This window comes from Platichthys flesus, chromosome 9 (genome assembly GCF_949316205.1).
Source record: "Platichthys flesus chromosome 9, fPlaFle2.1, whole genome shotgun sequence".
Lineage (NCBI taxonomy): Eukaryota > Metazoa > Chordata > Actinopteri > Pleuronectiformes > Pleuronectidae > Platichthys > Platichthys flesus.
In genome coordinates, this window is record NC_084953.1 from 18,522,876 (window position 1) to 18,537,674 (window position 14,799).

General features: G+C 44.6%; 2 protein-coding genes across 2 annotated transcripts; one reads left to right on the plus strand and one right to left on the minus strand.

Moving 5' to 3' along the window:
- Positions 1–1,060: 1,060 nt before the first annotated feature.
- On the plus strand, positions 1,061–6,219 carry echdc2 (enoyl CoA hydratase domain containing 2). The gene is made up of 11 exons (XM_062394916.1): positions 1,061–1,392; positions 2,155–2,222; positions 2,305–2,392; positions 2,485–2,571; positions 2,678–2,770; positions 3,647–3,703; positions 3,799–3,861; positions 3,961–4,085; positions 5,397–5,447; positions 5,528–5,575; positions 5,795–6,219. Exons 1-11 carry the CDS (start codon positions 1,152–1,154, stop codon positions 5,870–5,872), a joined length of 999 nt encoding a protein of 332 aa, XP_062250900.1. The 5' UTR covers positions 1,061–1,151; the 3' UTR covers positions 5,873–6,219.
- Positions 6,220–8,241: 2,022 nt separating this feature from the next.
- On the minus strand, positions 8,242–14,788 carry zyg11 (zyg-11 family member, cell cycle regulator). Its single transcript, XM_062394915.1, has 17 exons — positions 14,392–14,788; positions 14,100–14,265; positions 13,095–13,306; positions 12,686–13,003; positions 12,472–12,585; positions 12,269–12,385; positions 12,047–12,187; positions 11,638–11,814; positions 10,992–11,056; positions 10,679–10,778; positions 10,094–10,144; positions 9,846–10,007; positions 9,649–9,696; positions 9,349–9,546; positions 9,200–9,252; positions 8,559–8,656; positions 8,242–8,442 (listed from the first exon to the last, which is right to left on the minus strand). The coding sequence occupies exons 1-17, from the start codon at positions 14,419–14,421 to the stop codon at positions 8,252–8,254; spliced, it is 2,241 nt and encodes a 746-aa protein (XP_062250899.1). The 5' UTR covers positions 14,422–14,788; the 3' UTR covers positions 8,242–8,251.
- Positions 14,789–14,799: the final 11 nt, after the last annotated feature.

Consider the following 14,799-nt stretch of genomic DNA (forward strand, 5'->3'; position numbering starts at 1 on the left):
CCTGTAAAGACCTGCTGAATAATGCATGGTCAGACTAGACATGGGCAGCCTGACGGAAAACCTTACCTCAACAACACACTTTGTCCAGACACTGTGTCTATGTGTGTGTGTGTGTGTGTGTGTGTGTTTATGCTCATTTCAGAGCTCCTGGTTAGGGTCAGTGGTGAGATGTGAATTGTGATTAGATTAAGGTTAGGTTTAGGTATATATTGGTCACGTTAGGAATAGGGTAAGGTATTGATTGATCATGGTTAGGAATAGGGTAAGGTATTGATTGTTCATGGTTAGGAATAGGGTATGTTATGGATTGGTCATGGTTAGGAATAGGGTAAGGTATTGATTGTTCATGGTTAGGAATAGGGTATGTTATGGATTGGTCATGGTTAGGAATAGGGTAAGGTATGGATTGGTCATGGTTAGGAATGGGGTATGTTATGGATTGGTCATGGTTAGGAATAGGGTTAGGTATGGATTGGTCATGGTTAGGAATGGGGTATGTTATGGATTGGTCATGGTTAGGAATAGGGTATGTTATGGATTGGTCATGGTTAGGAATAGGGTTAGGTATGGATTGGTCATGGTTAGGAATACGGTTTGTTATGGATTGGTCATGGTTAAGGAGATGACTAAGGTTTGGTTAGGCTGCCCACAATGAAGGTAAGTAAATGCAAAGTACTAACAAGGATAACTGCACAAACTATTTCTCCGCCGTTCAGTGCAAAGTCCTGTCAGTCATTCAACCCATACCAACACAACCCCTGTCAATGTGTGTGGGTGTGTGTGTGAGTGTGTGAGAGAGAGTGTGTAGGTGAGAAGAGGAAGGGTATCTTGAGAAAGTAGCAATGGATTTTTCACAATTGCAACACTTTCACTTTGAGTCTTGCTGAATGAAATAGAAACTGTGAGTAAGTAAAACTCCCTTTTATCAACATACTTTTTAACATTTCAGCCTCCCTAACAACACACAGTGTGGCTGAGCTTCAGAGGATAAATTGATATCCTACCTGTTTGCTCTGTGCTGCGTCACTGCTGGTTTTTAAGTCGCTCCTCCTCTGACCGGAAGAAACCTGCTCCAAACTTCCATTTGTAACAGCAACTCTGTCACGCCGTCTTCCTGCTTCTGGAAACGAAACACTGAAGCCTCTGAGAACATGACGACGCTGCTCCGCAGAGTAGCCGGGCCCAGTGGTCCGTCGTGGCGGTGTCTGGATGCAATTCTGCGGGGAACGCACATCCGAACCTCCCATCTGATTCAGCGGGAGGGAGCGCGGATGCTGGCCGGTGTCAGGCTCCCTTTAGCGGGATACAGTCGCGCTCACCGCCGCTGGCAGCACACGGAGGCGGCGGGTCGTGCAGAGGTGGATTTGAGGCGTCTAGAGGAGGGAGACGATGGTAGGGAGGAAGAGTTCATCGTTTCTATTCACTCTGACCAAAACGCCATGAGATGATCCATATGACATTAAGATTTAATACGTCCTGCTCGTCACAGGAAGCTGTATGGCAATATGCTGTTATATCATGTGATATTAAACAAGATAACGGATACAAGATAACAGTGGAAAACATAAAGTGCTGCAATCAAAAATGAAAACATTAAATTGGTCAAAAATATTGAATGAACTGTTGATTGTTCCAGATGATCTTGATACCGATTCCGATGCGTTTTGGCCAAACAGAGTAGCGTTCCGATTCCAGTGCATTTAACTGTATAATTTGTTATGGTCTAGCTCAGGTCAGTATAATGCAGTAGAACTTCTTTTAATGTCTAATTAGATGGGAATAATTGAGGAATAATTTAGGAAGAAGACAAATGAATAAATCTAGGAATAAACAGCAATTAGCTCCTTTAAAAGCTGTTAAAGTGCTTGAGATTGACAGTGTGGTAATTGGCAACACTAATGCCAAATTTCCAACATCTTAGCCAGCTCTGGCTCATGCTGCACCATCAAAATTCATCTCTTCGCTGCTATAAAAACTGTACTTGCCAGTGGCTATAGAAGAAGGAAAAGAAGGATTGGAAAATAACTTAACTTTAAAGACCGTGGAGGCCCGATCCAGCATTTTCGGCAGAGTCCGAGGCAGATCCGATGCTGGTATTGGCACATCTTTATTGATCGTTGGCTTCTCTTCCTCCTGTTGCTTATTTCTCCTCAGGAATCGTGGAGGTGGTGATGTGTCAACACAAGGCAAGAAATGCTCTGGGCCATGTGTTTGTGTCACAGGTGAGCAGACTCTTACATCGCACACAAACACACGCACACACTCGCACACACACACTGAGACCACTGTGTCCTTTGAGTACAGATGAGGGAGCTGGTCTCCACTCTGTCCGATGACACCTCGGTGCGTGTGGTCGTCTTCAGGAGTTTAGTCCCCAGGGTTTTCTGTGCAGGTACGTGACATCTGAAACATCTTTCACCTGCCGGGCATCTACACGCGTGATCCAATCCTTTCCGCATCATGTGTGCTGCTGCCCGTTTGTAGGCGCCGACCTGAAAGAGAGGGCTTTGATGAACAACTCTGAGTCGGACCTGTTCGTTCACGGCCTTCGTTCACTCATGACTCAGATCGGTAAGACACCAGATAGACGGTTGGAGGATTGGTCTCATCTTGGTGGTTTCCTGGATGTCTGTACACACCTGTGAGCTGTCCTCTCTTTGTTTTGATGTCTTTGTAGCATCGTTGCCAATGCCAACCATCGCAGCCGTGGATGGCGTTGCCCTGGGAGGGGGACTGGAGCTCGCCCTGGCCTGTGACCTCCGCACTGCTGGTGAGTGACGGCTGAACCTTCACTTGTCAACCTAGATCCGGAGAGGCGGCTTCACGTGTGGATACCTTTTACAATTCTGTCTCGCTTCAGGGGACATTAATGGAGTTAGAGAGGCGGTGTCGAGTCTGCTTCACAGCTGTCCAAGATCCAGTCATATTAGATCGAGGGGCTGACTGACGATAGTATGGTGGAGAATAGAAACATCCCCCGGGACCATTCCTCTTGACTAGACTGACACCTCCCTCATTCATTGTAGATTCAGACAGTGGCTCTCACCCTGGATGTGCGGACACGAGAATGATTCACAATGGAGGGAGTTAAGAAGTTATCTTCAAATCATCACATCATCCGGGCCTCGTTTAATATAGACGTGTATAGACTGTTGTTTTAGCACTGAATACATAAAACACATAACGATCAACCCTTTACTAAAATTCGGCAATCATTACAAGCCCATCTTGGATTTGGAGGAGAAAAGCATAACCTGACGCTTCTTACATTTCCTGGAATGGTGCATTTATTCAAACACAGGATAACACACAGGCTATAAACAAGTCAGTTGTCCTTCCTGACACGGTGACATTTGGAGACCCACTATTAATGATCGTCCGATGAGCTCAGGGACTAATGATAGCTGCACAGGGCCAAACATCTGCTCAGCTGTTCATGGACGCTGAATCGGATTGGCTATATTAGGCCGATCTGTGATTGGCTGAGGGCTGACAAGCTAGGTGAGCAGGTGCTTGCGTCTGTTGCTCTGAAAGAGTCATCACTCAGACTTTGTGCCGTCCCTATAGCTTAATGGCCCTCTGCTGCTCAGACCTTCAACTGTCCTCTGTCCTGTTTCCTGTGTGTGTCTGTGTGTGTGTGTTACAGCGTATTCGGCACAGATGGGTCTGATTGAGACGACACGGGGGCTGCTCCCAGGGGCGGGTAAGACGAACAAAGGTCACAAGAATGAGTTGATTCTGAACCGAGAGACACAAAGTGGCTCTGGGAAGTTGACCTTGAGGTGGTTTGTCCTGCAGGGGGCAGTCAGCGGCTGCCCAGGACTGTCGGCATCGCTCTGGCCAAAGAGCTCATCTTCACAGGTGGTGATGCAGAAACGCTGACATGTTGCCCATAGGCACAGGATGCTTGTTGTGTAGCGAGGGTTTTTTGTGCATCACACGCTCTCTCTCTGTTATCAGGTAAGCGTGTGGGGGGGCAGGCAGCGCTGGAGATGGGGCTTGTAAACAGAGCAGTGGAGCAGAACCAGACAGGAGATGCTGCCTACAGAGAGGCACTCAGCCTGGCCAGAGAGATACTGCCCCAGGTTAGAACACACGCACGCACACACAGTTGTGTCTCCATGACTACAAAGGACATTGACTTACATTGATTTCCTGGACACTTACTCTAACCTTAAACATAGTTACTACTTGCCTAAACCTAACCCTTATCGTAACCTTAACCTAACCTTAACTTAAACTTAAACCTAAACCAACCTTACGTACCCTAATCTAACCTAACTTTAACCTCATCAAAAGCTTAATCTAACCCTTACCTAAACCATCATTTTTGTATTCCCCCACTGCTCAGGTACTAATGCATCCTCCTCCTCCTTTAGGAGGCGACCAGCGCTTAATCTAACCCTTACCTAAACCATCATTTTTGTATTCCCCCACTGCTCAGGTACTAATGCATCCTCCTCCTCCTTTAGGAGGCGACCAGCTCTCTTCTTCCCCCTCTTCCTGTAAACATGAATCTCTTCTGCTTATCGTCCACCCCTTTTCATTCTGCCCTCCACTCTTCGTGGTGGTGTCTTCCCACCTTCCCCTCTGTCCCTCTTCTCCCTCCTCTTCCCCCTTTCTCCAGGCTTCTGTCGTTCCATATTTCTTTCACTCCAGTTCAGATGCCTGCAGTCAGGCAGGGCCAGAGTGGCAGCCAAGTGGAGAAATGGACCACAAATAGCCCACACAGACATACAAAGACACAAGTTGGTGTGGGTTAAGGGACTGACAGGAGTTTGCAGTGAATGAAATAGAAATGGGATAGAAGAGATAATATTCTGAGTGAGGGTTTTGGCATGAGGTGGAACCTGGTGTGCTATAGGTGACATTTAACTTTTTCATTTAAGGGTCTAGTGGGTAAGATTTAGGTTAAATGGATCTATTGGCTATAATTGAACTGAATATAAAATAATCCCACTGATGTTTCATCTAAAGTGTATGAATTGTTGTTGTCTTTACCCTCAAATGTGCCCTTTATATTTAAATACTCTTTATTTACATCAGGAGTAGGTCCCCTCTACAGAGGCCGCCGTATTTTTACAGTAGCCCAAACTGGACAAACTAAACACTTTTTGAGATTTTAAGACAACTGAAGGCTACCACAGGTTCCCTTTTAACTTTGGAAGGGCTGATAAAATAAATCAGAATTTCAATATCAGATTACATCCCGAAATCCAGTCTTGGTTTTGATCTGGATCCAAGCTGCAGAATTTATCTTTCTAACTACAGGCGTTTCAGTTAATGTCATTTGAATATTTACTTAATTTAATAGAGTCAGTACAGTAGTCTCAAAAGGGTTTCATATCAAACCTCTCACCCTCCAATGTGTTTGATGTTTCATTTGTGTTGCTCAGGCTCCTGTCGCCGTGCGAATGGCTAAAGAAGCGCTGAACAAAGGCGTCGAGGTAAACAAATGACTCATGAATCACACCGTCCCATCATTTTTCATCAGTGACCACACCAACTGAAATCAAGTCTCTTACAGGTTGACATCACTTCAGGGATGGCTATAGAAAGGATGTGCTATGCTCAGGTAAGACTCCCGGTGTGTACTCAATATGTGTTCATCAAAATTCTGGACGAATCATGGGCGCATGCATTAGTACACCAGATAGTCAGTATAAACAAATGGACAGAATGAATTCAGGTTCAGCTGTGATGCTGAGTGTAAACCCCTCGGGGGCTGTCTGCAGTCGCATCATCATTGTCTGGCCGCTGTCGCCCCGCTGTAACCTTTGCCCTCTCTTGTCAGGTCATCCCCACGCGGGACCGACAGGAAGGGATGGCAGCCTTCATAGAGAAGAGACCTCCACGCTACACTGGGGAATAGACTCGTCTCAGCTGTCATGTTTCTCCCTCACAAGACGGACACTGCTCTCTAGGACCTCACTGTGTAAACAAGTAGTAGCAACTCATGTGAACACAGTCAAAATAATGTCTTATTCAGAATAGTGGGAATATTGCTGTCCAGGCCAACATAGTCTGTGTCAACACATTAGTTTTAGTTGGCTTTAGTAGTGACCTTAAAGATTAGACTGACAAATAACAACAGCATAATATGACCGCCAAGATTTTTACCGTTACCTCTGTATACTTTGATTTATAGGCGACTTTAGAGGAACATCATCTCTGGAAGAGACTGCATTAAAAAGGCAACACAAGTGCTACTCCAGTTTATGGGAATGTACATTCTTTATTTTTTTCAAACTTGAAAACGTGACTCAGCAGCAACATGGCATCTTCATAGCAGACATACAGCATCTTTAACTGGTTTGCATTTCCTATCAGATTATCTGAATTCAATTCTTGTTTTTAAAAAAAACTGCCTTTCATCCAGGGAGCTGTTCAGGGGCTTAACAAAACAATCCATCACATCATCAGCAGCAACGGAAGAGAACCAAAAACATGTTCTGTGTCTTCAGCCTGGGACACGTGCAGAATTAACGAGGCCATATATCACTGAGCAGAGGAGCTGATTTGTGCTTTGCTCACTTATATTTTCGACTACCGCTTGTAGCCCAATATATTATATTTATTTCATCTTCTATAAAAGCATTGGGACCTGCCACTGTTGTTACTGCTGGAGCCAAGATCCATGTTGCCTGAAAATGATGAATTGAGAACTTTTGTTGCATTGAGGATTTGACAGCAGGTTGTAACAGTGACATTAGTTTGGTTTGCATCGAGAATGGATACAGGAGCCATGATGAAGGTGGGTGTCAGCCAGGGTCAGCTCTCACAGCACATTCTCTGGACGACAGAGATGACCCAGTAAAATCCTGGAGGTGGATGAGTGGTTTCAGAAAAGAGAAATAACTCAACTCCACTACCTCCCCAAACCCCCATCACAACTTCCCCTCCCTTTGTTCTGCATGTTTCTCTTACTCAGAAACAAACAATGGAACATACAGTAGAATAATTATCATGCAACCGGTGCAATCACTATTTCTCTCGTGTTTTCTAGTATGTACAAATGACAAACAGTCTTTAAGATGCTGATACTTGTACAGACGTACATACACACATGCTCACAGAGAAGTGCTGTCTCTGTCTTTACAACACCTGGACTGGTTGGGAAGCACAGCTAACATACCAATATATACACACCAGTTTCTCAAAGAGAAAACAGCTGTCACTTAATTCACATCTGTACAACCTCCATGACTTTACTGACCACAGCATTATCCAGAGTTGACATTTGCACTTAAACCAGAAATAATTGTGTTGAGTTATTTTTCATTTCAATAAATCATGTGAGACCTACTCTGGTTCGTTTGATTTACAGCATCACTGGCTGGCTTGCGGATTCAACTGACTTGGGGCTGCCAAATGCTCATAAAAGAAATAGCACTGCAGCTTCTTCAAGAGACGTAATTTAGGTTTTCATCTGTAATGTCTGGAACATTTGAACCCACTGAACAACCCTCGGCAAGTGTCCTGTCACATCAAATCAAATGCATTAGCTGTTAAAAACACTAAATGAAGAGGAGAGCAACAGCAGTACTGCAGACCCAGAGGCTCGGGGTTTCAGTGAATGGGACACTGCTATAAACAAACAGGCAGGCATCTCTAAAATGAACAGTACAGCAATTTTGACTAACTCCAGCATGCTCAAGCTCAAAGTTGCGTCATGCGTATATTTAATGAGCGGATCAACCAAGTCAGACAAATTCAGCCCTCAGTGACAGTACAGGGGGCTGGAGAGGGGCGAGAGAGGCTTGGATCAACTTTCAGTTCATAGGGTTGCTTGCTTTCCCAAACTGTGATTCGTATGTGTGTGCACTGACATGTTTTTGGTATGAAAATCATGATGCAGAAGTCACACTAGCAAGCACCAACACGGGCCTCATGAGATTTGAGCTAAACTGACCAACAGCTTATCATAATTAAAATTTTCATAAACATTAGCACAACAAACAAAAGAAAATAAATAGGGTTAGTGTGTGCAAATAATTGCGTAGTCTCTCTCCTTCACCGCTCTGGCGATTCTTGATGAAATATGTTTGTGCGGTAGATACAAATACCACAGACAAGTACGCAGACATACAGAAACCCCTTAGTGGTGGCACCCCCCGCCCTTCGAAGTGTCTCTTTATTGGTCAGGGAGCTTTGTTTTCTGAAAGAGACAATGTGAAAGAATGAAAAATCCACAGCCATTGTGCGATTAAATAGCAAATGAGAAGTTGTGTGTGTCTCTACCTCTGTGATGTTATTGGGGTGGTGGGCGTCGACTTGTGTGCAGGTGTGCTGGCTGGCCGGTACGAGCTCTGTGGCGCTGCAGGCTCTCCAGAATGCTCTCAGCCAGCAGGTTGACGTCTTTGTGAGTCTGTGGGTTTCCGTGGACGCGCTCCAGCTGCTGCAGGCCGCCCTCCTCCAACAACATGCTGCAGTAGCGGGCGGCTGCAGACACAAGAGTTAACACAATATCACATGAGTGGCTTAGTTGGGCGGGTCAGTGAATGCTTTAACATAAAAACTGAACATGTATATTAGAATGTACAGTATCTGTGCCTCACCGTTCTTGCTGCAGACGTGCTGCATGGCCCATGCTGCCCACAGCTGGACACCAGGGGTGTGAAAACACTCCAGAAGAGGGAAAAAGGGGTTAAAGGACCTGCGGAATCAGATAAAGCGATAAGTCGTAGGCTAAGGTTTTCACAATTGAATGAAGTTTATACATAGGCGTATAATCAATGCTGTAGGTTCTGCGGTAGTATTGTATCTGCAAGGACGACAGTTTGGATGGACTTTCAACCTTCCAAAGACAACTTGTACAACTTATTTTGCAAAGTTTACCATAGTTTTTCATAAATTGCTCCAAGCAGACACACATTTCGAATTTTGTCCATATGCAATCATATTCTTTCCTTTTATTATTACTAGTACACTCTCTGTTCAATATCTGTCTGTTTGGAATGGGCTGCTGGTTCAGCCTTTGTTGTTGCTGCTAGCAGATTTCTATCCGAAATTGTATAAGTGACCTGCAGTAAATGAGCCTTAGCATGTAAAGACAAGCTGCAGGACTCCGTCTACAGACCCCTCCAGCTGCACCACCTCTGCGGCAAAAAGAGCTGTTCACCTAATTCAAGATATGCAAGCCACATGCAGACAGAGAGATTTCTGGAATTGTAAGGTAGATTTAGAAGCTGCTGCTCACCTGTATGCTACCATTTCACACTCTGGTGGGGGCCACTTCATAATGACATCATGCTGGAGAGACACACAAACACAAACACCATAAATAAACTTTTAACAATTATTCGGGCACAGAATCTATGAGTACATGTTTGTGTAGCTCATTCCCACCAGTTGCTCCAGCAGCGAAGACCGAAGATCTGCACTGAGCGTCCAGGCCTCCTTCCCTCGTGACGTCAGATGTGCCAGGATGCCTGCGGCAAAGTAGCTGACCTCCACCTCTGAGCTGTGCAGCAGAGTGCTGATGTGGGCCAGGAACCCCTGCACCATCAGCTCTTCGTGCAGCTCCCCGACCTCTGCTATGTTGTTCTACACAAACAGAAGCCGAAAGGGGAATAATAATGTCTCACAAATTTTAAATGTATTAATTTTTAGTTTTTCTGAGGGGTAAAAACAGACCAGTGAACTCACCAGTAGACCGAGAACCTTCTGCTGAATAGAAGACTCATTGGGGAAGGACTGCAGGGATGGAAACAAAACAACAGTGAGTGAGCCTGCCCCTAAAGCATACATACCTGAGCGGTACATGATGTGATGATAGGCTGATAAGGTAATCTGTTCTAAGTTGTTAAGTTCATTTACATGCGCGTGTCGACATGTCTGTATACCTCTAGAACTTTAATAAACAGGTCCAGCCCCTGGTTCTCGATGAAATGGCGGCAGGTTGTTGGTGACTCATCCGTGAGGTTCCAGAGTGCGCTCAGCGTAAATTTGAGGGTGGCATCCACCACGCCCTGAGTGGCCTTCTGACGCACAATGTGGAGCAGTTGCTGCAGGGAAGGAAGAGAGATTATTATTTCCTTTTTTACTAAATTAGTGACGGTGAAAGAGAACACAGCTGAGAGGAGAATCTTACCTTCACTATGAACAGCTCTGCTCCAAGCTGAGCAGTTTGTTCTGTGGACAACTGGAGAGAGCACACATTGAAATGTTTAAAACTTACAAATGGGCAATGAAAGAATAAAGTCAAACATGGACAGCCCACTTTTAGAATGGCTCTGGTTCCTGAAGTCAATTTCCCATTAATTTGATCCATTGACCTTTAAGAAAATCCGTCTAAAAATAGATTTATGTCTGGTACCAGGCTGGCCAGCTATGAGATGATCGGTGGCCATTCAGCATTTGATTATTAACTGTGTACATAATTGTTTTAAGAGTGAAGGAACTACGCATCCAAATTATCCCTTTCCTAGAGCTTCAAGTGCATTTCTTCTGGAATTTAACCTGATTTTATTGATTTACACTCCTTTGGACTCTCTTCCTCATCTCAAAAAACAAACCAAAAAACGCAGAAAGGTAGAAACAAAATCCTTGTTGCTCTGTGGTAAACGTAATGAAATGTTGAACCGTCCGATTGTATTTTTTGATAGATGATAGGATTTTAACTACCGGGACCATACTTTTGAGCCGTATAAGTGATAAAATACAACATGAACTCAACCTTAGCAGCCAGTATGGAAATAATAGCCACCGCCATCCTCTGCATATTCTGGTCTTCATGGTTGCAGAGCCACTGCATCACTAATTTGGCAGCTTCAAACCTTTAATACAAATAAACAAAGATCAAAACATATCTACTGTAAAGTATAAACACACTATTCCTTTAATAGAGAAGCTGTTACATTATGGCCTGTCAATCATTTTATGTTCTGGTTTCCTGCTTTGCTTCCACTGATGCATATTCACTGTTTCAAGCTTTGACATATGTTTAAATTACTTTCTAACCATACTACTACAAAATGTGTAATTCACACCTGTTGAATGGAACCTCCTGCAAGATGCGGTCACTGCACAGGGACAGCAGGCAGTTCTTCTGCAGCTGTAACACAGGAAACAGAGTGGAGATCAGTGTCTGATCTGCAGGCTCAGTAAAACATGGAGACAGAATGTATCTCTTACGTCTAAATTGGAGGCTGTATGGTCCAAAAAGATATGTCTAAAGTCTTATGTAAACATCATACATCATTCTCATTGTGCCACCTTGATACAATTGCTTCAATAAAATATTAACAAAAACACACACACTCATATATATATAGACCAGACAAAGGGGCTAAGGTTATATTTTGTTTAACGAGGCAAGATACTGCAGTTTTTGCGATTTTAACCAATTTCCAAGCAAAAAAACCCAGATGGATCTAAAGGAAAAAAAATATTCAGGGCCTTGAAAGAACGCATTCCATTTCAAAATATCACATTTCATCCATTGGAATAATTCCTCCATGGACAGTCGTATGCACTTTTTTTCTAAGTTCCCTCTGCTTTTAAACCTTATCAAGTGAAAGGGACCTGCTAAATGCAGTCATTGTTATTACAGATTGTTTTTGTTTATCGTCATCTGGTGGGCTAGGCTAACCCTACCAATGGGCTACTATGACAGCGGGGCAGGCATGACAGTACCTGCTGTTGGTTTGGGAAAGTCCTCATGGCCTCCAGTAAGAGCTGAGTGACGGTGCTCAAGAGTCGGACTGGCATTCCTGCTGCCAGGTCCTGCTTTGTCAGGTTAAACACACAGGCACTTGCTGCCAGCTGAACATTCAGAGTGGCAGGATGATTCTTCATACCCAAAACTACCAACTAGAAAATAAAAACAAGAGAAAAACAAAGTCATAGTAATGAAGAACTTGCAGTGTACAGAGCTGTAGTGGGGATGTAAGACTTTGACATAAACTTGGAAACCTGGATGACACATCAATGCTTGTTAGATAAATATATTATTATCTGACATGATTGATGTAGCAAAAAAATACCAGTCTTAATTGAATGAGAAAAAAATACTTAATTTCTAAATATAATTAAGTTGGTTCACCTTTAGGATGTCAGGCCGTGGTTTCTCCATGACATGGGTCAAACTGAACAGATGAAATAGAGCTTCTCTCACAAAACCTTCCCTCTCACTGTAGCGGCGCAGGGCCTCACAAATCTGGGTCTCATTGGCTTCGCCTGTCACCTGTTGACACGCAAAAAGATTGTTTAGCGGACCCTAATTCCTATGTACAGTTATTAGTGTTGATGTACACATCAATACTACCTTCAGATTTCCTTCTCCGGAGAGGAAGTCAGAAAAACCAGCATCTGTGGCCAGAAGTCCCACAAAGGTCATCCCTGGCCTCTCATCAACAAATGCTCTAACAGCTGCATCTGTAACCTGCACAATTCACACATGTGAAAAAATGAGCGCTTGATGACTGACATCTCAATAGAGCACTCTGGGACAAATGCAAAAATAAATACCTGTTTCCTCCCTGACACATCCAGGGACACGAGGTCAGGCAGGATTCCCGGTTGTCCAAGCAGCTGACGAGCCACATCAGAGGTAAACTGCTTATCATCACTGATGTCCAGGTGCTGAAAAACAAACAAACACAGTGACTTTGGGAATCTTTCAACAGTATTCTTTTCATAACCACGTACAAACTGATTTGAAAGAAGACACCCTTCCACTCACTTGCAATACATCCAGCTGGCGTATGAGTCCCAGGAGCTGAGCAGTGCTCATTTCCAGCCTTTTCAGCTGGTGCAGTGTCAGTGAACGCAGCCGATCCTTCAGGCCCAGCAGTGGAGTGAGGTTGGTGATTGAGGTGTTGGAGATATCGAGGCTCTCTAATCGAGGCAGGGAACAAACGTCGACCAGCCCAGAGTCATAGACGTCTACATTGGCTAGAGAGAGTGAGCGGAGGCCCTGGAGGGAGCTGAAGCGATACCGGATTGGTTCCTCCAGAGAGGACATGGTGAGACCTGTTAACCCAAGACGCTGGAGCGAGTCCTGCAGGGTGTTTGAGAAAAGAAGAAAACAAGTTATAATTTTAACATGGAGCGAGGGAAAAAATTAACAAGTTAACATACTCTCTCTTTACCTGACAGTTTTTATTGGAGGCCAGTCCCTGTAGGATATCATGAATAGTGAGGTCTGCATTGACCCTGGCAGCATCCAGCTCCAACAGTCTGTGGGGACAGAGAGCTTTCCGGAATGCCTCTGCAGAGATACGCGCTGTGCGGATGCAGGCCCGTCTCAGCCGCAGGTATTCAGAGTTCCGAAATACACCCACTGTGCTGTCATTCAACACACCTGTAGAATAATGACGTCAAGTCAAATGAAATCTTTGGATCCATGCAGGACTGATCAGGACTGAGCTCTGCATTATAGTACTTAGATTTCCGCGATCAAAGTGTTGGTGAGAACATACCATCAGATCAAGGCTCTGTTCAGACCTGGTACTAACATCTGTCCTTAGAGATCTGATCACAGGGGGTCAACTCTAAGTTCATCTGTTCACACCTGGAATTAGAATGCATTCTAGGTGCGTGTCCTGTGACCTATTGTGGTTAGACCTCACTTTCCTGCTCTACATGTAAATGAGCCCAGCTGCCATTTGTGTCCACAAAGACCAAGTTTGATGTTTTGTGGATTTAAAGGGTTAGAGGGCGTGAGCTGAATATACAGTCTGAGTCCTTATATATATTTTATATTATATATGTGGACCTGGACACATTTGCATTCACAAGCATCAAGAATGTGGCCACATGCATCCCAGACCACCTCTTTGTGGTCAGAGTGATCTTATCTTTGGACACATCATGATGTACTTAATGCTGACCACTTGTGATCCCTCCAGATAGATGTTAATACCAGGTCTGAACTGTGTCTAAGTGGCACGCTAATTTCACACATTTACCCTTTTTCTTTAAGGGGAATAGAAACTGTTGAGACACTCAGGGGCTAAATTACTTTATTTTGATCCCAACAATGGATCAGCTTGGTATTTGGCTGCTCAACCATTGAAGGATGCAGCAACTTTGGTGCGACTCAGCCATGACCAGCTCTGTCTGTCCAGCAGTGTCTTTCAGAGGACCAGGTTTACCTTCAGTTGCCATCTTGGCCAACAGCTGGTCTGCTAGCTCCTGTGGGAAGAGCACAGCCTCTCTGAAGCACAGGGAGCCGTCCGGGCGCTTCACGGAGAAGCAGTCCAGGTTCTGGCTCACATAGGTCAGACACAGGTCTGTCAGAGCCGCGGGGGATGACTCGTTCTGAAAACAGAGCAATGCTGTTGTTAGCTTCTTTAGCTGTTTTCAATTGACACTAACAGCACATATGCTAATTGCTTTCTCCAGAAATGACATGAGGACAACATAACGTCCAACGGCAAAACTTACCGTGTGTAGGAAACCGGAGGCCATGGCCATATTGTAAAGAGTCTAATTTAGATAAACGAACTCTAGTTTTAGCTTATGAAAGGAGACTGGTGTATTTTCCACCACCGCTTCACTTGCTAGCCGTGCAGCGGCTCAGCGCTCAGCCCGACGCTATGCTAATCTGTTACCGGCGGAGCAGCCAGCTAGCTCACTTGTTTTCGCCTCCGCTGTGGAAAGTCGCTCCGCGAGCAAACATGTCGAAAGGAAGCAGTTGTATCAGAATTCATGTTCGAGAGGTATCGACTTATCACTGCAGGTGACCGAAGCTCTGGAATCAAGGAACCGGGGGGGAGAAGGTTTTAGTTTTCACAGGTATTTTCTATTTTTGTCGAGACAGACGATAAACACAGGTCACTGCACCGGAAGTAC

Coding starts and splice junctions, on each gene's coding strand:
- zyg11 (XM_062394915.1), bottom strand. CDS start 14,421: ATGGCCATGGCCTCCGGTTTCCTACACACG. Junction 11,815..12,046: donor CACGGCCTGACATCCTAAAG/GTGAACCAACTT, acceptor TTTATTTTCTAG/TTGGTAGTTTTGGGTATGAA. Junction 9,697..9,845: donor TGTTTATTAAAGTTCTAGAG/GTATACAGACAT, acceptor CCATCCCTGCAG/TCCTTCCCCAATGAGTCTTC.
- echdc2 (XM_062394916.1), top strand. CDS start 1,152: ATGACGACGCTGCTCCGCAGAGTAGCCGGGCCCAGTGGTCCGTCGTGG. Junction 2,393..2,484: donor CCCCAGGGTTTTCTGTGCAG/GTACGTGACATC, acceptor GCCCGTTTGTAG/GCGCCGACCTGAAAGAGAGG. Junction 3,704..3,798: donor GGGGCTGCTCCCAGGGGCGG/GTAAGACGAACA, acceptor TTTGTCCTGCAG/GGGGCAGTCAGCGGCTGCCC.